The 23,099-nt window shown below is 38.8% G+C and overlaps 1 protein-coding gene across 2 annotated transcripts in view; it reads left to right on the top strand.

Moving 5' to 3' along the window:
• Positions 1 to 23,099, top strand: part of Dync2h1 (dynein cytoplasmic 2 heavy chain 1) — a 229,691-nt gene that overhangs the window by 157,189 nt on the left and 49,403 nt on the right. For both annotated transcript variants that reach the window (XM_036192145.1, XM_036192144.1), the window contains exons 77-83: positions 4,950 to 5,110; positions 6,196 to 6,321; positions 9,111 to 9,221; positions 10,341 to 10,496; positions 12,075 to 12,150; positions 16,276 to 16,484; positions 18,820 to 18,924. In XM_036192145.1, coding sequence (XP_036048038.1) covers positions 4,950 to 5,110; positions 6,196 to 6,321; positions 9,111 to 9,221; positions 10,341 to 10,496; positions 12,075 to 12,150; positions 16,276 to 16,484; positions 18,820 to 18,924 — 944 coding nt within the window. The remainder of the gene's footprint in view (positions 1 to 4,949; positions 5,111 to 6,195; positions 6,322 to 9,110; positions 9,222 to 10,340; positions 10,497 to 12,074; positions 12,151 to 16,275; positions 16,485 to 18,819; positions 18,925 to 23,099) is intronic.

Here is a 23,099-nt window from a genome sequence, read left to right as displayed (position 1 = left end):
GGGCACCAGTTCAAATCTGCCTACTTCCTGTTGGCATGGGACAATGTGGGGAGGGAGACGTGGGAGCTGGTGGGCATGTACTCAGTGAGAGGTGAAAAAGCATTCAGTTGACCACCATCCTGGACATCTCAAAAATCCTTTCCTAGAGGGAGCAGAGAAGACAAAAAGAAAAAAAATAGACAAATGAAAACGACTGGCCCCATAATAGGGTTAAGCCAGGCAGAAAAGGGAGGACTGCCACCAGAGTAAGGGAGAGGAAGTGGGGTGGTCACAGTCTGAAGTCCTCCCCCAGTTTCTAGAGTGACACGACCCAGGTCTCCACCAGGCCAGACTTGGTGATGGAGTAGCAGCACTCTTTCCCAGGAACATGCTGGTGTCGGTAAAACAGCTGAAACAGATTTACCTTGGCATCATAGCAAAGGCTATGGCTTTGGGTTAAAAAGCATGAATACTTTTCCTATGTCTAGAGAGCCTGATATATGTTCTAGCCTAATGAAACATACCTTTAAGTCTAAACTTAGAAGACAACCAAAGAAAATTCAAAATCTTGAGCTCATGACCGAGTAGTAAGTAGTTAGTACTCTATCAGTTTATTAGAACCCCATTTATTAATGTTAAAACTCTGAACCTCTGAAATCCCAGTATAACAATAGCATAGAAAAGGTACAGAAGTTTGAGACATTTCCCATCTTCACATATCTTAAGTCACTAACTTATACCTTTACAACTTGCATTTATACATCTTAAATCATTTTCTGAAACCCTCAGAACTTATTTAAGCTTTTACATCCTTAGACCTTTACATCTTAAAATATTTTCTTAGACTTTTAAAACTTACATAGACTTTAACCCCTTTCCCTCATCTATTCATTTATTAGAGACACAAGTAATTACTGAGAATAGTCATTGCAAATCATGTTCCTTTAGTAGAAAGTTACCTCTGAAACATGTTTATCCTTTAATATGAAGCTTGTGAACAAGGAAAACCTGTATGTATTTTTAACAAGAAACCTAACTGTTGTTGTTTGTTTTTGCTCTTTTGGGGAGCCTGCCACCCAGCTCCAAAATATATCACACATGGAGGCTTATTCTTACTTATAAATGCCTGATCTTAGCTTGGCTTGTTTCAAGTCAGTTTTTCTTAACTTAAATTATCCCATCTATCTTTTGTCTCTAGGCTTTTACCTTTTCTTCTGTAAATCTTTCTTTTACTCCGTGGCTTGCTGTGTAGCTTGGAGGCTGGTCCCTGGAGTCCTCCTTTTTCGGCTACTTCTTCCTCCCTTCCAGATTTCTCCTTCTGTTTATCCTCTCTGCCTGCCAATCCTGCCTATTTCTCTCTCCTGCCTCACTATTGGCTCTTTATTAGACTGTCAAGTGCTTTAGACAGGCAAAGTATCACAGCTTCACAGAGTTAAACAAATGCAACATAAACAAAAGTAATACACCTTAAAATAATATTCCCCAACACCTAACTAATGAACTACCAAGGTGGCTGTAGCCTTCAGGGGAAGGAGCTGATTGTCTGATGTTTCCTAGCTGACAAAACTACAATTAGTCTAGCCATCAAAGTGATCAGGAATTTGAGAAGGACCAACCAAAATGACAGAGACTAGTCCGTTATCCTTTACCTAGACAGTTACCTGATTCCTAATATTTTGCTATACTCATAGATTGGTCCTTAACCCAACTGTCATCAGAAAGGCTTCACCCAGCAACTAATGGAAACACATGGAGAGACCCACAGCCAAATGTTAGGCAGAGCTCAGGGAATCCTGCAGAAGATTGGGAGGAATGATTTTAGGAGCCAGTGGGGTCAAGGGCACCACAAGAAAACCCACAGAACCACCTAGGCTCATAGGGACTCACAGAAACTGAACTAACAACCAGGAAGCCTTCATGGGACCAACCAAGGGCCTCTGCATATATGTTGTAGTTGTGTGACTTGGTCTTCTTATGAGATTCCTAACAGTGAGAGCAGGACTGTCTCTGACTATTGGCTGCGTCTGGGACCTATTCCTCCTGGACTGCCTCATCCAGCCTTAGTAGAAGAGGAGGCGCATAGTCTCACTGCAACTTGATATACTATTGCTGGGCTGATAGCCACAGGAGGCCTGGAAACAGAGGAAGAGGAGTAGATGGGAGGTCAGGGGGGGTGGGGACTTTGGTTGGAATGTAAAAACAAAACAAAAAAAAATGTGTAGATGAATTTCTAAATGGTCTTATTAAATAAAAAACATGGAGCCAAATATAGGAGTGAAAGTCACCAGCTAACCTACCTCACCAACTCTGCAGCTTCCAAATGCGAGCTACTTCCTGTCTACCCATTTCTTTATTGCCTTGTTTTTCTGCCCTCTCATTGGCTCTCTTAGCCCAGCTATATCACTTCCTCTTCCTACACAGCTTTGTCACTGTCTGTCTGTACAGACCTCCAGGTCTCTATGGTTGGTACTGGGATTAAAGGCATGGTTCTATTTCCTATTGTGGCCTTGAACACACAGAGACCCTGCCTGCTAAGTGATAGGATTAAGGGCATGTGCTACCACTGCCTGACTTTTGTGTTTACTTAAAATGGCTTGCTATTTCCTCTGATCTCCAGGAAAACTTTATTTATTAACATACAAATAAAATATCACTACAAAAATGTTAAGCATAAAGTTTGTAAAATAAGTTCATTAATCTTAAGTGGCTGTTAGGGACACATTTCACTTAGTAATAGGAATAGCTGCAAATCTTTCATCATCGTTAGTTGCTGTTGTGAGGAGTAGAGGAGGGGAATCAGGGTGCAACATGCATCTTTCCATACCTATGAGTGCTTCTTGGCCCTTATTGATGGCACTGAATTCATATTTTCAAGTGTTTACTACTTTTACAAGTCTTAGAGGTCTTGTCTGTTTCTATTCATTTCACCTTGTAGACATGGGAACCTTGCTTGCTCATTTGTTCTTCCTGCTGTGCCCTACATCTTCCCAGCCTCTCTGATGCTCTGTGTCATATTCTTTTTACACACTAGCTCGAACAAGTCTATTTGAAGCTCTTAATTGAAGTGGGCATTTTCAACTTTTTATTAGATAATGCACTGTGGACAGAAGAGATTTATATGTAATAGGAAATTTGTTATTCTCTGTCTGAATAGTTCTTCAGAGTTGGTGAAAGGCTGTGGCGAGGAAGAAGCGTAGCTGAACTGTTTGAGTACACTTGGCTCTTCATGGTGGGGCGCCCTGGGGCAAGACATTCAGCTTCTTTTGAGTATTAGTTTTCTTTCACAGAAAATGACCATTATGTTTGTTTTTCAAGGTTCTTATGTGATTTAGACAGCAGATACATACACTGGTTGGTGTAATGCTTAGCGCAGTAGGTGGTGAACAAATGGAATCTATGATACTGACATTAGATTGTTGGGCTCCAAAGTACTTGTGATTATTTTACAGTGGAGGAAACCGAAGCACAGTGCCTGTTAGTGACATGCACAAGGCCACTAACAGACGAAGGGTGCTTTTGGTCTCCTCTTTGACTCACTGTCATGGTGCCAGAAACACTTTTCTCCTGTCTCAGGACAGGAGAAAAGAGTTTGCTTGGCTGATGTAAAGTCCAGAGATGCTAATCCCACCTCCTCATTTCTTCAGCTGGTCTGTGTGTAGTCGGGGTCCACGGATAGCCCTGTGGCAAGCAGAGGGCACCTCACAGGAAAAGTGTTATAAAAGCATACATTCTAGGAAGCATTCATAAGTAGTGTTATTAGTATTTGAGTGATTTTTAGAGAAAAATGTAATATGAGATTAAAAATTAATCAAGTATCTCTAGTTTATGTCATGTATACTTATTTTTAGAGTATTTTAATTGAAATCGAATTATACCATTTCCTACTCATTTTCTTCCCTCCAGCCACTCCCAGGTGCCTTTCCTCAGATTCCACCAGTACCCCTCCACTCTCAAGTTCATAGCCTTTTTTTAATTATTATTGTTGTGTGTGTGTTTTCACATAATATGTACGTACACACACACACACACACACACACATACACACACACACACACACACACACACACACACACACACACACGACCGGCTGAGTCTGTTTTTGTTGTTTGTGTGTATTTGGTTTCAAGGCTTACCACTCTGCATTGGACAACCAATAACAGGGCTCATTCCTGGGAGAAGCTAAGTTTCTTCCCCCTCCCCAGTCTTTAGTTGCCTGTGGTTCTTTGTTCAGTAGTGGGGCCCCCATGGAGTTTCCTCCCTTCCACATTAACATGTCCATTAATGGTGCCATTTTCTGGTTTTGTTTATACAGCCATTTGAAGGAGAGATTATTTCCTCGCAGATTTCCTGGTGTTCTGGGTCTTATGATCTCTCTGCTGAACCACTGATATAGGATCTGTCATGTAGATGTGTCCTTTGGGGGCAGGCTCCCTGTCTTAGTCAGGGTTTCTATTGCTGTGATGAAACACCATGACCAAAGAGCAAGTTGGAGAGGAAAGGGCTTATGCTTCATCACTCACTGAAGGAAGTCAGGACAGGAACTCAAACAGGGCAGAATCCTGAAAGCAGAAGCTGAGGCAGAGGCCATGGAGGGGAGCTGCTTACTGGCTTTGCTTCCCATGGCTTGCTCAGCCTTATAGAACCAGCAGCTCAGGGACAGCACCATCCACATTGACTGGACCCTTCTGCATTGATCACTGAAGGGAAAACAGCTGCAGCTGGATGTCAAGGAGGCATGTCCTCAGCTGAGGATCCTTTGATGATAATAGCTTGTGTCAGGTTGACACCCACCCACCCAGTACACACCCCAACAATCCATCACGCTCTGCATTGTGTCCAGTTGTGGTTTTCTGGGATGGTCTCCTTTTGCTGTACAGAAAGGTGGCACATGCACTGCATGTAATTATTTTTAATATATTTAATAATGAATATTGCCTGCCTTTCTTTACCTTCTCTAATACTTGTTTTAGGACTGAAGGAGTTATCCCCTCTTCCCCTGAATCTCAAACGTTTATACAAAGAGACGCTAGACATTGAGCCCATCTTAATAATTGTTTCCCCGGGAGCTGACCCTTCTCAGGAACTTCAAGAACTTGCTAATGCTGAAAGAAGCAGCGAGTGTTACCACCAGGTAGGTAGGGACTTCCCTGTTCTTTCCCCTGCCTCCCCAGACTCTAGATCCTAGCAGTGAATGGGCAATTAAAATAGTGTTGAAAGGTGTCCATAACCAGAACTCAAGACTATCAAAAAGTCTTGTGAATGTAATTAAGGATCTTGAGATGGGAAAATTATTCTGATTTATCCAGATTAGCCCAGTGAAATCACCAGTGTGTTTTTAAAGGGAAGCAGGTGATTGGGTGTGAAGATACAGGATGTGAAGAGGGAGGGGGGAAATGGTTCATCACCTTGATGTTATATGAGCACAACTTTAGGCTTCCAAAAGTTCCAAGACAACTTGAAGTAAGGCACTAAACATTGTGTTTTCTTGTCAGAGCACAATAGGGAATGGATACATCTGATTAAAGTTTGAAATGGCTTTAGAATTGTTAATTACATGCTTTTATAGCAAATGCAGTAATGTTTACCTGTAAGTTCCTTGACTTAAAAGCAAAGAAATGCATAAATATTTTGAGCAAAATCCGTCCAATAGCATACTGAATTTCATAAGGCTCATTTTCATCATCTTTCAAGTCAACTTTCACACAGATTTGAAGGTGAATTTATTAGTTTATTGTCAGGTTTGGAAAGTTAATAAATCTCTTTCATTAAGATATATGGTTTAAAACACAATGATTAAAAAATTTAAATACTTCATATCAATTAAAATTTAAGAAGAAATAAATCTGCCAGGGCAACTCTGGTCAGTTATAAGGTTACATTGCCAGGGCCTGGGATTTCCATGCAGTCATTGGTGAACAGATAGCATCTTTGTTAGAACAGTATGCATTTGTATGTGATACAGAATCAGGGGCCCTCCACAGTCTGTACCTGTGATCAGTGACTTTGACAGGAAAATAAAAACTATACATCTAAACTATGAATTATTTAATGCTCTTGGAAAAGATGGTTAATTCTTGGAATTTGTTTTTGGTTTTTCTTAAAAACTTTATTTTAAAGCCAGTTATAGAGGTTTAGAAATTATTATCCTTAATCTCTGACAATATTATGTTAGAATGTTTTAGCAGATACTTTTCAGTGGGGTTTTTGTTTGTGTAGGTTGCCATGGGTCAAGGTCAAGCTGATTTAGCAATTCAGATGCTAAAAGAATGTGCCCGGAATGGAGACTGGCTCTGTTTGAAGAACTTACATCTTGTGGTGTCTTGGCTTCCAGTTCTGGAGAAGGTAATGTCTTAGGGTTTCTTTTGCTGTGAAAGAGACACCAAGACCACAGTAGCTCCTATAAAGGAAAACATTTCATTGGGAGCTGGCTTATAGTTAAGAGATTTAGTCCATTGTCATCATGGCAAAAAGCATAGCAGTGCACAGGCAGACATGGTCCTAGAGAAGGAACTGAGAATTCCAAATCTGAACCCACAGGAAGCAGGAAGAGAGAATGAGACACTGAGCCTGACTTGAACATTTGAGACTTCAAAACCCACCCCCAGTGACACACTTCCTCCAACAAAGCCACACTTACTCCAACAAGGCCACATCTCCTAATAGTGCCACTCCCTATGGACCCATGGGGCTATTTGCATTCAGACCACCACAGGTAGCTTGAGATGGATGTGGCACAAGTGCATGAAACATCTCAGTGCATGATCTCCAAGCTACATCAGTGTTCAAGTGATGTGTGTTGTTATGTTTAGGAAAGTTAGTAATTGATAAGAAATAATTATAGGCCTGTTCATTTTTTGAAAACTACATGTATGCCAAACACAATTGATCTTTAGTAGGAAGTCTACAAAATCCTGTTCTTTTAAAGGGTAGGAAAGGGAATCCAATAAATTATTAAGATTGACAGAAGCTTAGTGAATTCTTATGGAAGAAGAGTAGGAGATGCTTTGATGGATTGCAAAAGATCTGTTTATAACATTGAGTTATGCTCATGTTTTGTTATCTGTCTCTGGAAAATACAGAGGTTTTTAGATGCTTACAAAAGCTAACTGTAAACTGAAACAATGATTTTATTTAACTTACGTGGCCACAGGAGGAAAATAGTCTTAAGACAGAGCAAGTTGGTTGATCTGTTTGAAAGGGAGACCTGTAGTTAAAAGTCTGTTATCCAGTTAAGAAAGACAGTCTGATCTTGGGAGACATAACTGCGCAAAGAGATGCTCCTGAACCTGAGTAGGGGGTGGCTAACTGTAGACAGAGAAAAGTTATCATGGGTAATTTTAGCAGCACAGGTTGGTGCTGGAGGTGTGCATGACTAGCAGAAGGGGTGAAGAGATACCTTTAATGGTACAAAGAGGAACAGGTAGGGAATATTGGGAAGTATACTTAGATGACTTAGAAAGGCTTAAGGTGTAAAGAGCCAGAGAAAAATCCTCACCAGAGGGGTTAGTATTTAAATCAGTAGAGTAGTATCTTGAATAGAATCAAACAGAACAGTAGACAAGGCCTGCCTTTGTATCCTTATGAGATGTTTAGATGTGTACAGTCTTAATAAATTGGTAATTACAGCACTTTGTGCAGAATAGGTAATTGATAAAACTGTGATCGAGACAGCAACTAAGCTGATGAACTTCTGGTTCTGTTACTTGTAATCAATAGAAGACATAGATTTGAAACCAAAAGCTATTTGAATATTCACATAATGCTTTCCGTGGAAACCACTAGTATATAAAAATATATGATTCATATGTAACAACTCACTTGTATTTTAGAGTATACAGACCAGTAATCCTGCTTCCTGTTCTAAACATTTGATTGAGAGACACTGAATCAGCCTAGTAATTGTAGCTAACGCCTTGAAAGCTTATCTTAACTAGAGCTCTTTGAAACACATGGAGTAGATGATATTCAAAGAGTTGAGAAACAATTTTTTATTCCTTTTCTTACCTCTTAAGAGGTTCAGTTCAAAATTTACAAGCATACTGTAAATACAGCCGAATGACAAATGTACCATTTCTCTTGAATTTTTGTAGATGTACAAAATTCTATATACATTTTACATTTTAAAAATGTGAGATGTGAATACATTTTACCAATTTTAATTTTTCAGCAAGCATAATGGCCATGATTTTGTTATTTTTTTCCTCTTTGCCTTTTTTTTTATATGACACTGATAATGAATGTTAGAGTTTGGCAAAGATTATATTAATTTTTTTTGTTAGTTTTCACTATCTTTTGGAGCGATCAGGGTTTTGTTGTTGTTTGCTTTATCTCTGACAGGGTCTCTCTGTAACCCATTTACTCAAGCAGTAGATACTTGTTGAGTATGGGAGGGGAAGCCAAGATTTGTGGGGGGGCTGGTTACATGCAGCATTTCTACCTGGAGACAGACCACACTAATCCATAACTGCTGGATGGTGAGTGTGTACACCGATTGGCACTGGTAAAATCTTAGAAGTGAGGTAGTGAGGACTGAAGAGGATTCCACCGAAACATGGTGCTTAGATTATATGGCAACAGACAAGAAGTTATTCAGTTTTCAAAAGGTGCATACCAGGAAGGAAGAATGCACAGAGTCAATGACTTAAACCTATGCTAGGAGGGGGAGGGCAGGTGCCCTTTAAAACTCACATTGTGAGGCATTGCTAACATGCATAACTGTGAAAATGGGAATGGAAACAATGAGACCATGAGGCCCAAGTCTAGATGGCGGCTTCAACTTAGTACCTATCGCTAAGGTTGGCTTTGTGGTTATTGCACTCTAGGCACTTTGTGACCTGGTTGCCACAATCCCTCTAGTAACTGCTTGCTTAGAGGTGATTTTGTACGCTATAGTTCTCAAGGTCATATAGCAAGTGAAGGGCAAAGACTGGATGTCAGCTCAGGGTAATGTCCTCCAAGTCCATGTTCCTATTTATCACATGATTTATCTGTTATTAATTAGAGAAGATAAAACTTCAAAGGAAATATATTCCAAATATTAAGAAACATCAAACTATGACAAAGGGAAATACATGTGTGTGTGAGTGTGTGTGTATGTTGACATACCTTCTTACTTATTGGTTTGTAAAAAGGAATTGAATACTCTTCAACCTAAAGATACCTTCCGTCTGTGGCTCACTGCAGAAGTTCATCCCAACTTTACCCCCATTTTACTCCAGTCAAGTTTGAAGATAACATATGAGGTAAGATGATTCAGAAGTCTTATCCTTAGCTACAGAAGAAAAATAATCTATACATTGCCTTCTAAGGTTATGTAAGCATCTATTATTCAAAACTGTAAAAACTTCTTTTTAATACTGCTATAAGGTATAAATTACATAAATGGCATGAGATGATAGAAAAAGGTTTTAATATTATTTCCAAATTTTATTTCATATCATTTTGTCATTGTTGGTTATAAAGAAAAAAAACAGACTCCACAATGCAAAATTTACCATCTTAACCATTTTTTGGATCATCTGATAATTCTATTTTTAACTTTCGGAAGAGCCTTTGTGCTATTTCAGACAGTGCTTCTATAGTGATTATATTTCCACTAATAATGCTCAAGTTTGACACATCTTTGCCAACATCTATTTTTAAATAACCCCATGGTGGTCATCTTGATCAATGTTAGGTGATACATCCTTCAGATTTTGATCTGCACTTGATGGTGACTAATGGTGTTAATCCTCTTCTCATGATTGTTGAATGTTTGTGCATCTTCTCTGGAGAAATATGTAAGGCATTTTCTTTCCCCTTTCTTAACTGGATTATTTTATTTTGTTTTAGAGATCTACAACCACATCTACTTATCCATGCATTCCCCCAATCTTCAGTTACAGGCAGATCCACCTTCCACTTCATCGGTGAAATTGCTGTATTTTTAAGGGATAGTCTGTAACTTCTCAGTCATCACAATAGGTTGACTTAAAGGTTTAAAAACTGTTAAAGGGAATTTTGCACTCATCTTGTGCCTGTCCTTTCTCTTGTTAGCATTCAGTATCACACTAGTAGTATAAATGGCAAATTTGGTTTGGTAAACAAGAAATGATCATATGAAATTTACTTTGTTATTTTGAATACATTTGGTGAAATAGGTTTATTTTATTTTGAAAATATAGTGGATTAGGAAATAATATGAAGTATATGATGCAAGATTGAAGACTGATTCTATATTTGCATACTTTGCAGTAACAGAAAATTAAATCAGGCTTTTGGTGAAAATCTTCCTCCATTAAGAAGAAAATGTGTTGAAGCAGGTTTCCTGTGTTTGTAATCTTTTAAGCAATAGGAGGTCTGTTTATATTTTATTCTTTTAGTCACCTCCAGGTTTGAAGAAGAATTTGATGCGTACTTATGAGTCTTGGACTCCTGAGCAAATTAGCAAAAAAGATAATCTACACCGGGCTCATGCTCTCTTTAGTTTAGCATGGTTTCACGCTGCCTGTCAAGAAAGAAGAAATTATATTCCACAGGTAATTATAAGTATGTTTTGGTAGAACTTAAGCTTTACATTTATTATGATACTTTTATAATTTAGTCTATAAAGGTAGGGATATGTCATAATTTAGTTTTCCAATTCAGTGTTTTTCTGTTAGCCTTCTACATACACTATATAATGTATAGTTATATGCTTCATGTACTATTGATTTGATGTATGAAGGCCAGCCTGTGACCCAGTGGAGATACCCAGTGGCAATGGTACCACATCTGTGGTATATATTTTAACAGATATCTCAAATTTCAAAAATTAAACTCCCCATTCCTGTTTCCTTCAGGATAGCCTTAGATAAAGGCCTTCACACCTTTCTCAAGTTAGAATTCTAGGGATTGTTCTTGGTGTATCCTCTGTTCACCCTTCTCCTCAATTCATTGTCAAGAAATAGTCTTCCTCAAAACATAATTCCAATGTGTGTAGCCTTGAGCTGGTAGGGAGCTTGATGAAAGTATTATGAGTTTTGTTTCTGACCAAAGAAAGGATAATTCTGGTGTTCTTTCAGAACTCCATGTATCCTATAGACTTTAAAGTCGGTCTATACCATTCGTTGGTATTTCATTTCGATTACAATCCACTTCAAAACTGTTAATCTCTTCCTGAAGTTTTCAAAATATTCACTTCTCTCTCCATCATATTCTTTTCCCACGGTCTGACTATCCTATCTCCTAGATTGGGTTATATCTTTCTCATATATGTAGCAAGTGTATTTCTTACCATCAAACCTTATATAGATATGTCTTACATGTATTTGAGTTGTCTCTGCATTTGCCTGGAAGCTATATGGAAACAGATATGTGTTTGAGTTTATTCTTTTTTTAAAATTTTTTTATTTTTTTGATCTTTTGTTGTTGTTTTTTTAAATTTTATTTTATTTATTTATGTTTTTGGCTTTTTTTTTTTTAGTTTATTCTTATGTGCTTGGAATCTCATCTGTAATGAACATTTAAGAAATAATTTGAATGGTTAATCAATACTGATATATTCCTAAATACTAACACTATCCAAGTTTTAAAATTTTTAGTTTGAACTTATTTATGTAATTAGTATAGTTAATGGAAACCCCGTAGAAATTACTTGTATATTTCACATTGTTCTTTAGTATCATGTTTTAGGAATGTTTTTTTCTTAAACATTATAGCTGTTGGGTAATTGTTGCATGCATAATATAAATGAACATACAGAAATAATGTATGCTTTTAAGACTTATTTGTCTGTATTTCTGTTGTGTTTGTGGACAAAATGTATAGTTCTGAAGCATAAAGGTATAGGAAACATATTAATGTGCACATGGTATATAGATTAAGAAATGTACTACATTTGTGCTCCGACTCCACTACTGTGTACATTGTGATAAAAACTAGAGTGGAATTACAAAGTCATTTTCATGCTTCTGAGGTCAGTAGATTTTTTAAAATACTATTTTAAACATATGATGCGTTGATTTTTAAAGATTTTATTTTTTAGTATATAGTGAATGTTTTCTTTAAAATTTTAAGGATGGTGATGTGTAAATACATGTCCTTGATTTTACTATGTCTTAAATTTGCTTTAATAGGGTTGGACCAAGTTTTATGAGTTTTCTTTATCAGATCTTCGGGCTGGATACAACATCATTGACAGGCTCTTTGATGGTAAGCTTAAATAAACAAAAAACCAAGACTGGACTTGCACGCTGTTCATGTTTTTACATAAGTGGTTAATTCGTATCACAGATTTGGGGTTTTGCTTTGTATTGGATATTTTAATGTCCCAACTGCTATACTTCTATTATCTGAAGGTTCTTGGGTTGTCTACTGTGGTCATTGATTTTGATATAATGCATTAGAATTCTGACTTACCAGTAGTTTTCAGGAAACAGATCTAGAAAGAGCTTGTGTCCATTGTGTGGCCTACAAAATTTTCAAGCTTCAATTGAATTGTTCAGATCTCTTTCTAAGGAATTAATACTCTGGATCACAGCAATGCAGGGCTAGAACTAAGTATTTGTAGAGTGCTGGTGGAATCCCTAAGTCAGTCTCCTGAAGTAGTGCAGGAATGAAACTTCATCCCATAGGGCTATTGAAACCAGGAGCAATCTCATCCCTGTTCTGATGTGCACTGCTGAGGTTAGACACATAGTGGATCAGAGAGCAGATTAGGTTGATGAAAATATAAATTAAGTGCTATAACCATAGCTGACAAAGCCTGCCCCCGTGTCCCTGTCAGCCTTGCTGTCCCCCATCCCAGTGGATGGCCTTGCCATGTGGACTCTGTTTCAAGCCTATCAATCTCTCCCAACTCTCCTATTTTTCTCAGATATCCTGTTCTTTGGCAGGTTTTTCTTATGTTTCTGTGTCACATCATGGTTCTGTCTGTCTTCATTCAAGCCTTAGCAGTGTGTGTGTGTGTGTGTGTGTGTGTGTGTGTGTGTGTGTGTGTGTGCGCGCGTGCATGCGCGCGCACACGCATCTTCTTTTCTGGTCTCCTTTTCCTCCGGCCACGTGAGCATGCTCCACACTGTGCAGCCATCCATCTTGAAAGGTAAGCCTTGGCTTCCTTCCTTAACCACCAGACTTCTCATTTTGTAGGTGGAAGTTTCTCTTTCGCTTACTTGTTCCCAAACAACCCGGCAGCTGCTTCTTAGATAATTGACTCCAAGGCTTAATATTACTTAAAAATGCTCAGCCATTGCTTAGGCTTAACTAACTTCCTCTTACACTTAAATTAACCTATAATTCTTTGTGTATGTTTAACCACGTGACTTGGTACCTTTTCTCAAAATGACATTCTCATCTTGCTTCCTCTGTGTCTGGCCGGTGACTCTTGAATCCACCCTTCCTCTTCTCAGAATTCTCCTAGTCTGGTCACCCTGCCTATACTTCTTTCCTGGCTACTGGCCAATCAGCATTTTTTTAAACCACTTAGAGTGACAAATCTTTACAGTGTGCAAGAGCATTATCCCACAGCACCATTTCAGACAGGCTTTCCTGGGTTCTCTTCCCAAAAGGCTCCTCTGTGCAGTCATTAAGTCTTCCTTCTGACATTTGAATTTCAACTTAGAAGTTTCTTCTCTATAAAAGCTTTTCCTTGGCAATAGGTCAGGATCTTTTTGTTACCTTCCTTGTTGTTTTACTGTTCTAATAAATCAGAGCTGCCTAATACGCGTCTGCTTATATACATAGTTGTAAAGGTGAAAATGTGTAGATTGTGAAGTGACCCAGAATAAGTTGTGCGCTTATTGTGTTACCTTGCTTCCATCTTTCACTACATTGGAATGCATGATGCTGTCAGTGTGAGAGAATGTCTATCCTTTGTTTATTACCTGAATGCTAACATCTACCATGGTGTCTGTCACGGGCATAGAAATTGTTGTGTAACTTGTTTTTAGCAAAGGGATAAGGATGAGTGCCTAGATGGGAAAACCACACGGAGCAGCTAACTTTAAACACACTTACTGGGTTAACATTGTTGGTTGTCTTTTCATAATTTAAGTTCTCTTGAGAAATAAATGTTGTTTGCAGAATAAGTCTAAAAGAAAAACAAGATTTTTTTAAATATAAAATTTCCTCAATCTGTTTAACATGCTGGCATTTCTACTTTATATGTTGAACGTGTGTTCTTGTTTCTGCAATGCTTGGTGAAATATTTAGCAATGCCTGCCATTATGACTGTATCAGTAGTGAGTATGAAGGGAGGGTGGAAAATTGGGTCATGGTGAAGTCTTCTGCTTTTTAGTTGCTGTTGATAGTAAGGTTTCAGCTGGGGACAATTTCTCATTCCTCTATCATGGGGTAGCCTAATTATACAGAAGGCAACATAAATCACTTATGTCTCAAGGCTTAGAGTAACATTGTTATCAGTCCCTTTACTTTGCATGTTTCTGAATTTTATAGTGGTGAAATAGCAATAGTAAATAAGAAAATATAAGTATATTAAATGAACAGTAATAGCAAACCAGTAATGCCAATGAAGCTAACTGGATATTTGAATATAGTTACATGTTTATTATATTAACTGGAGTGCTGAGGCTTCCTTACTTTGTCTTACTATTACTGCTGACATGATTGCATATGTCTCTGCTACAGAAGGCAGTATTGTTGTGATGTGATTGCAGTACTTCTCTGCTGCATAATGCAGTGGCGTTGTGATATGATTGTGATATATCTCTGCTGCAGAATGCAGTAGTGTTGTGACATGATTGTGATATGTCTGCTGCAGAATGCAGTGGTGTTGTGATATGATTGTGATATGTCTCTGCTGTAGAATGCAGTAGTGTTGTGACATGATTGTGATATGTGTCTGCTGCAGAATGCACTAGTGTTGTAGAGGACAGCTTCCCTGTGTGTGCGTGTTTATTTTTGTGCTGTGAGGAATGGAGATGAAGCCCGAGTGCTCTGTCAGTCATCTGCATGCCCTGCCCCCATGCTCCATTTCTCCTCTTAGAATAGCAGACAGAGTTGACTGTAGACTATAACATGTAGAAGACTGTTGTTTGAATCTTAGATGGTCTTTTAATAAAAAACCCAGAGCCAGATGTCAGGATGAAAGCTGAAAGATCAGAGAAGCAGAACAGCCAGCCACTAGTTCTTACCTCCATGAAATCCTCAGCCTAAAGAGAGGGGGTTCCTGTTTCCTCACGCCTTAGATACCTTTCTCTGCCCAGACATCACTTCCTGGGATATAAGGCATGTGTGCTTCCCAAGCAAAGGCATGAGGTCTCAAGTGCTGGGATTAAAGGTGTGTACCACCACCGCCTGGCTCTATGTCTAATCTAGTGGTTGGCTCTGTCCTCTGATCTTCAGGCAAGTTTATTAGGGCACACAATATATCACCACAGAAGACTATTGTGTGAAGACCCATACCCTGTTTAATCAGATTATCTTGTGAGCTGCTTGTATTACCAAGCAAGGTGATAGTATGCTCTGTGTTTACATATTTCCTTGATAATGTGCACTGGACAGCCATTCGGGATAAAGTTACATTTGGAACAAGTTTTTCCAAGAAGTTTCCAAATTAATTAGGCATTACTATGTGGTTAGAAAACAGGATGGCCTTGTATTCAGAATGTGCTGTTTACACACTAGATCTGTAGGGTCCTGTGATTTCCTCATTATGGTGACCTAGACTCCTAAATCTCAACTGTCATATTCATAACCTGATTGAGTTGGTAAGTGTAAAATCATTAGAAAGAAAATCTTCACTAAATAGTTAATGACTAAGGAAATTATTAAGTTGTATTAAATATATTGCTATATCTTAATGATCAAAATTATACACACACACACACACACACACACACACACACACACACACATTTTTAAAGTGAAATTAAAAAGAAGGTAAGAACCAGAGGATGGGGAGGACACTGTGAAATGCTGTCTTCTGGACCTGACATGGTTCCTGTTCTTGTGAACCCACAGAGCTTTTTCTGCCTCCACGGAAAACCAAAAAGAATTCCACATTGACTGAGGAAATCATCTACAAGGCCTCATGCCTTAGTGGGGAGTCATTGGCAGTTGCTTAGGAAGGGAAAACCATTCTTAGAGGATGTGGCCACTTGTATGATTCCCATGTTCCAGTAAATGTCCCTAACGGGACTGAGTGGGTTACCAAAGGGGAAACAAGTAATAAATTGGGAAGGGGAAATGTCGGGGAGAGCTGAAGGGAGAAAATGAGGGAAATATGATCATATTTCATTATATAGCTGTATGAAATTCTGAAGAATAAAAAAATATTTTTAAAAGTAAACTTAATAACAGTACCTGTTTTTCTCATAGGTACCAAAGATGTCCAGTGGGAATTTGTTCATGGCTTACTTGAAAATGCTATCTATGGAGGACGTGTAGATAACTGTTTTGACCTTAGGGTTCTCCAGTCATACTTGAAGCAGTTTTTTAATTCTTCAATAACTGATGAACTAAACCAAAGGAACAAGAAAAGCATTTTTCCATATTCCGTATCCCTCCCTAACTCCTGCAGCATTTTGGTAGGTAGAAATAATAATTTCCTATGCATCTCCTGTACCTGCACATGCATGATGAATATGTCACTGGTTCTCCAAGTGTACAAATAATTGCAGCACAGATTGTTTGGTTTAGCAATACACAATCCGATTCTTGGAACTTGCGTCAGTAAAAACTTAGGTGTTTAATTGATTGACCATTGTGACTGTAAGAACGTGTAGAGACTCACGCGATTTTGAGCGTCTGTGAAGAGCTGTAGTGGGAGATGCACCACTTCTGAAATGCTGAGGAATACAAAATAAATTTTACTTTAAAGCCTGCCTAGCTTCAGATTGTGACAGACAAAGATGAGTGGAACAGATCTAAACAGTAATAAAGGCTCTTAATTTACCGGTGGCTAGCTAGCCTCCTCTGCTTACATGTGTGTTTATTTTAGCAACTTGGAGCTTTTGCCTCAAGCCTGACATGTAAGCTTCTGGATGGCACTTGCTTTTTCTGTGGCATGTGTTTAAATACAGCCTGTAGGATCCATCTCTGGCTACTTTTCCATAAGCCTGTGTTTGTATAAATGCCACATTACTTTTACTACAGATGGTACTATGACATTTCTTCATTAATTACAAAGATAAGCATATGTGTTTGATTTATATATTACTCTCATTTTTGTGATATTTTTCCTCCCCCAAATAATTTCCCAAAAATATTCTTGTTTTGAGAAAAACAACCAAAAACGTAAAAAGCACTGTTAAAGTTGTTACTTATTGAGTATATTTCCTGTTGTTAGTTATGATTCCACTTGAGTTGTGTGCCCTTTATTTACTTAGCCACTCAATTTACTCAGCCATATCTGTTCAGTGACAGTACTGTTCCAAGTACTATATAAAAGGGATACAGCGTGATACTTACTTTCTGGTACTAGAACCACAGAGCAGATGAGCAAATATGTGTATTTTCAGGTGATATCCCCCAACAAGCCATCGGTTTGTATTGCTTGAAATTTATTTTGAATGATAAAATTCAGGCAGAAATGTGCATATGATAGGTGTGTACAGCAATGACTTTTATATGTTGGACACATGAGTGTGAGCAGCTTGTAATATCCTCAACCAGCCAGATGTCCTGATCCTGCTTCTTTCTAGTTGTTACTTGTTTTACAGAAGAGGCTTTGTACTGATTTCCAATCTCCTAATCTTTGTGTAAATGATGGCATCTGGTAGACAGTCCCTTGTGTGGGGATCTGCTCTTGGGATTTGTGACTGCCACACTGCTGGTTAGCAAGTCAGTCTCAGAAGACAAATACCACCAACCAGTCTAAAACATAGTTTGGAAAGAATCAAGTGTTTAACTTTCTAAACAGGATTTAATTTCATAAGATTCATAATGGTCTTTGTTCGGCTTTCTATCTTATTACATTAGATGCCTCGTTCCTCAGAGGAATGATAATATGCCCATGTGGCTGTGCACACATTTGCTCTGTATACTATAACTGACACTGGGAGGGCATTGACAGTCACTGAGCTCAGGGACAGAGTACCAGAGAGCATCATAGTCCTAGGCTTTTTCAGGGGCAGCTTCCAAGCATGAGACAGAATGAAAAGAAATCCACCCTTGCTCATCAGATCTGTGTGGTTGTGTATGTCTGCATGCATGCATATGGTACCTTAGCATAGCTTACCTATAGGAGAATGACTCCAGCTTTGGACCAAAGTGAATGAGTTTCTTCTTGGTCTGCCCTTGAGTTTTCATCTAAGATTAGGGATAAATAAGTGTTAGGCTGGTTCCAAGGAAGTGTGTGCAGTCCTCAGAGTGATCCTTAGCTTGGAATGCTGGGATTATCAATATGTGTCCACACACTCCAGCAGTAACAGAAGACAGGGGTGTAGGTGGAAGTGCCTGATGACAGAAGTGAATACCAGGTTGTGTTATAGGTTACAGGGTTTCTCTAAGATTTTACTCTTTAAAATAAAACAACCAGTGATTGTTCAGGTATGTAAGAGCTGAACTCTGCAGGTGGGTCTTTGGTGTGCTGTAAGAAATTAAGACTCCTTAAACACATCTAGCCCAGCATCTTAAACATGATAGGCAGACCAACTTATATATGTTGGTTTGAACCCACTCAGAGACTGTCTTTATGTAAGGAGTTGGAACTAGAAGATACAACATTGCGCAGTTAATTCACAGAGGAGTATTAGTGATAATACTTCCTATAGATGACCAGGGAAACACTGACAGAAGTATTTATCTAGCAAATGTGAGATGTGAGTACCGGTTTAGGAATTTGTCCACTGTCCACTGTTTTGTGATTTCTGTGGTTGTAAATCCATCTCTGGTGATTAGCTCTTTCTTCTTTACCTGTAGGACTATCGTGCTGTCATTGAGAAGCTCCCAGAGGATGATAAACCTAGCTTCTTCGGTCTGCCTGCCAACATCGCTCGCTCATCTCAGCGCATGACCAGTGCTCAGGTGAGATACAACAGTATCTTAGGAAAACGTTTGCTGTTGAGCCTGGAGGAAACAACATAATTTCACTCTTGAATGTTACAAGCTTTTAGTTCAACTTTTATCCCATTTAACACAAAGCACTCCATTTTTCCCTTAAGTTTTAAAACTTAAAGTGCCAAATGATTTTATCCTAGTATATTTCATAAATAACACTGAATACTTTCAGTTTCATTAAAATGTTTGATTTATTCTTGTGAAAGATTTTATTATGATTACTTTAAATATAACTTGTGTGAGTAAACTTGTCAGCAAATTTAATACTGTTCTAACATGTAGGATACACACATATTCTTCCTTTCTGTATTGTCTTATAGAAGATAAATGTTTGATATGAATTCATTACTGGATGTTATATGTTTGGTTTTTTGGAATCATGGAGATAAAAAGTGTTACTAATTGCTAGCTTTCCATCACTGTGACAGATGCCTGAGGACAACATAGAAAGCAAACGTCTTCACAGGTTTCAGGCCATTGCTTTTAGGCCTTTGGCCGAGACAGTCTGTGGAAGACGGATGCTGACACCATGGGAGCCAGGGGGAAGCGGGGTGGAGAGGAAGGGGAACAGAAATGGGACAAAACCTGCTCTTGAGCCTCACACCCCCGTTTGAGCCTCTCTTCAGCCAGGCCCCACCTCCTAATGCCCATTCTTCAGCTGGGGCCCATCAGTCAGCTAGTGAGTGACACTGAGGCCCCTCGTGGAACACCTGCTTCTCAGTAAGCCATTCTTGCTCTGAAGCACAGTACACAGGAACAGCTTATCTCTAGGTCCTATGTTGTTGCCGCTTGGTGATTTGAACAGTCCCTCTTTGTCTGAGGCAGTTGTCCGTGCTGTGTGCAGGAGTTTATTTACTGTTTGTGGATCCTTTCAAATAAGAACTGTTACTTTTCCCCTTTAACAAATGAGGAAACAGAGATCGGCTATTGTAAGATGCCCAAGACCTGGGCTTTCTAATCTGTTCCTCTAGAAATTTTTCTAGTGTTTCATTTTTGCTTTTAAGATTATGTGTATGGATGTATGTCTGTGCACATGTGCATGCCTTGTACCCACAGAGGCCAGAGAGCACATTGGATTCCCTGGGCTGGAGTTGCAGATGGTTGTGATCCATGATTTGGGGGCTGAGGGTCCAGCTAGGTGCTCTGGAAGAGCACGTACTCTTAACTGCTAAGCTGTCTCTCTAGGCCTTATACCTCTTCTTTCCACCTACCCTCCCTCCCTCCCTCCCTCCCCCCCCCCTTTCTTTTCTTTTTTTGTTTATTTGGGTTTTTTGTTGTTTTTTGCATGCCAACCAAAGTTTCCACTCCTGCCTCTCCTCCCAGTTCCTCCTGGCCCCCATCCACTCCTGCTCCCCTGTTTCTCTTCAGATAGGGGCGGAGCCCTGCATTTTAAAAATTCTATATGTGTGTGTGTCTGAGAGCTGGTTTGTGGATGAGTTCAAGGCAGTGCCTGTGGAGGACAGAGCAGGGTGTCAGACGCCATGGAACTGGAGTTATAGGTGGTTGTGAGCTGCCTGACATGAGTGCTGGGAACCAAACCTGGGTTCTCTGCAAGAGTGATGCTCTCTTAGCCTCCCAGCTGTCTCACTTGCCATGTAATATATAAAACATTAATCTTGAGTTGCTCCTCTACACCATTTCTCATAGTTGGCCCTCAGGCGTACGTGTTCTTAGGAACATGCAGCACTGAAGGTGCGGGGTGCGTACTGAGCCATTCCAGGGGCTCCTGCATAGTCTGTAGCCTCAACAGCCCTTAGGCATTTACATTCCTTACTTGCAGGCATTCTAATTAGAAGGTATTTCCCTATTTAAGTCTGCATGGTTATATTGTTGATTATCCAACGTCTTTTCATTGTTGTTTCTCTTACTTTGTCATTAAATTTCTTGTCTGTTTTGTACTTCCAGTGCGCCTTCTCCCATCAGTGTGAAACAATTTGAGCATAGGTTTATAAAGATATTGTTCCTCATAGCAGGTGAGAGTTTTCCATCTCAGCCAGGGAAGACAGTCTCCAGTTCCTTTTTGTTTTCTTTTTTTCTTTTCTTTTCTTTTCTTTTTTTTTTTTTTTTTAGTTAAAAGGGAGGTTTATTTTGTGGGGTAACTTAGAAGTGAAGGGATAGTTAGGTTGCAGGGTCTGGCAAAGGTATGGCGCAGTCCGGCAGTGTTCTCTGGAGAACTCTGCTCAGTCTATCTCCAGCGTCCAGGGTCTGGGCACCAAAAGATCCCTCTCCTTTGGGTCCTGGGTCTTCAGTGTTCTCTCTCAGCCCCGCCTTGTGGGCGTGACCATTACCAAAGCCTGAATGGGGGTTGGAACTTCCAGGCCAATGCTGGAATGGCTACCCACTACATCTCCCCCTTTTGTCTAAATAGGAAGGTTCTAACCTAATACAAGACTATACAAAGAAATGGTTATCAAATATTGTCCAAGAGTAATGAGGGATAATGACCTAGACAAGATGGAACTACAATCAATGCAAACAATATCAAGCAAGAAACACATACTAAAATCCAGGGAAGTCTAGAGCATGGGTAGGTGGCATGTTACAAAGATCATTCCAAAAGGTGTCCTACCCTAAAGAACCTGAGTCTAATACTTAATATATTCTATCTAAGATATTATATATGTAAATATACTAATTTGTAACTATAACTGCTAGTCTTCAACCTCATCAAAGACCTGAGAAGGAATATAATAATACCAGAGAAATGGGAGAAGGACACAAGCAACTTTCAGGAGTCTTGCAAGAGTAGATAGAGACAGCTGGCAGCCTGGACAGTCACCTAATGTTTCTCAGCATCGTTGGTGCATTCAAATTGGCTACAGGCCTAGAGTATCTGACAGACCATTTTCAGAAGCAGGAATTCTAAAAGACCATCTTACCCTGTCTTGGCAGAGTACAGTGGTCACTTTTCTTGTGTTCCACTTGTCCAGAAAGGACAGCATTTATATTGTCAGTAGTTGAGGCAAGGGCAGCTAGAGGGAAGGTGGGGGTGGGGGCAGGAGGGGGGAAGACAGGGGAACCCATGGCTGATGTGTAAAATTAAAACATAAATATAATAAATAAAAAAAGGGAAAAAAAGAAATGGAATGGATAGGTATAAGATATTATGGTAGATTATTGTATATACTAGTAAACAAATATAGTAAAATAGCAGCCTTAGATAATTTTCACTGTTATGAATTATTTGTTGATACAAATATAGACTATTTTTATATTCCTGTTTAAGATAATTTGTATATTGATACAAATACAGAACTATATTTGTTATAATATACACATATTTTTACTCTTATTTGAAATATTTGTATACTGATACAAATGTAAATTTATATCTGTCATACTGTATGTATACACTGTATGTTCTACTTCTATTTAAGATATTCTGTATACTGATATATATTTAGGATTATTGTTATATTGCATATTGCACTATACATTCCTTCCTCTGTTAAAGATATTTTTGTGTATTGTCACAATTTTAAAGTCATTGTCCTTTTACTGTACATTGGCTTACCGACTGTTTACCTTGTTTACATGAAGCCTTAGTCCTTAGGTTATTTAGGTAGATAAGACTTATAGATTTATAGTCATAGTCACCTATGCTTGTCATCTCTATAGTTATGTTAGTTAGGTTATCCAGATTTATAGATACATAGGTTGGATGGAAAGGTAATCTTCAAACACTTCATGGACCTAGAGAATATGGCATTTAAATAACTTAGAATTCTGTTGACATGAGACACAATTGCTCCTGGCAGCACCAATTTGATCCCGAGAGAATGTTGGGCTTCTAAGACATTTCCATTTGGAAGTTTGTCTTCTTGGCACAAAATGACCTTTTCGTTTTCTTATTCAGTGTCCCTTCATTCACAGACTGTGTCTCTTCCTCAGATCTCTGTCTTATGTGTCTGCATCCTCCTTATTTCCAGCCATGATTTTTAGCTGACCTAATTATCTTAAGCAACACATAGGAATTTGTATTCATGGATATTTACTAGTTTTGTTTGTTTGTTTGTTTGTTTTTGTTGTTGTTTTGGTGGAATCTCCTTCTGTAAGTGTAGTACTGTGTGACCTATAAAATTTATTGCTTTGAAATTAGCTGCATATGTTTATAATATTTGTATCTTTTTTTGATCAATTGG

Source organism: Onychomys torridus, chromosome 7 (assembly GCF_903995425.1).
Source record: "Onychomys torridus chromosome 7, mOncTor1.1, whole genome shotgun sequence".
NCBI lineage: Eukaryota > Metazoa > Chordata > Mammalia > Rodentia > Cricetidae > Onychomys > Onychomys torridus.
Note: the sequence above shows the minus strand (reverse complement) of the source record. Positions and strands in the feature narration are given on the sequence as shown.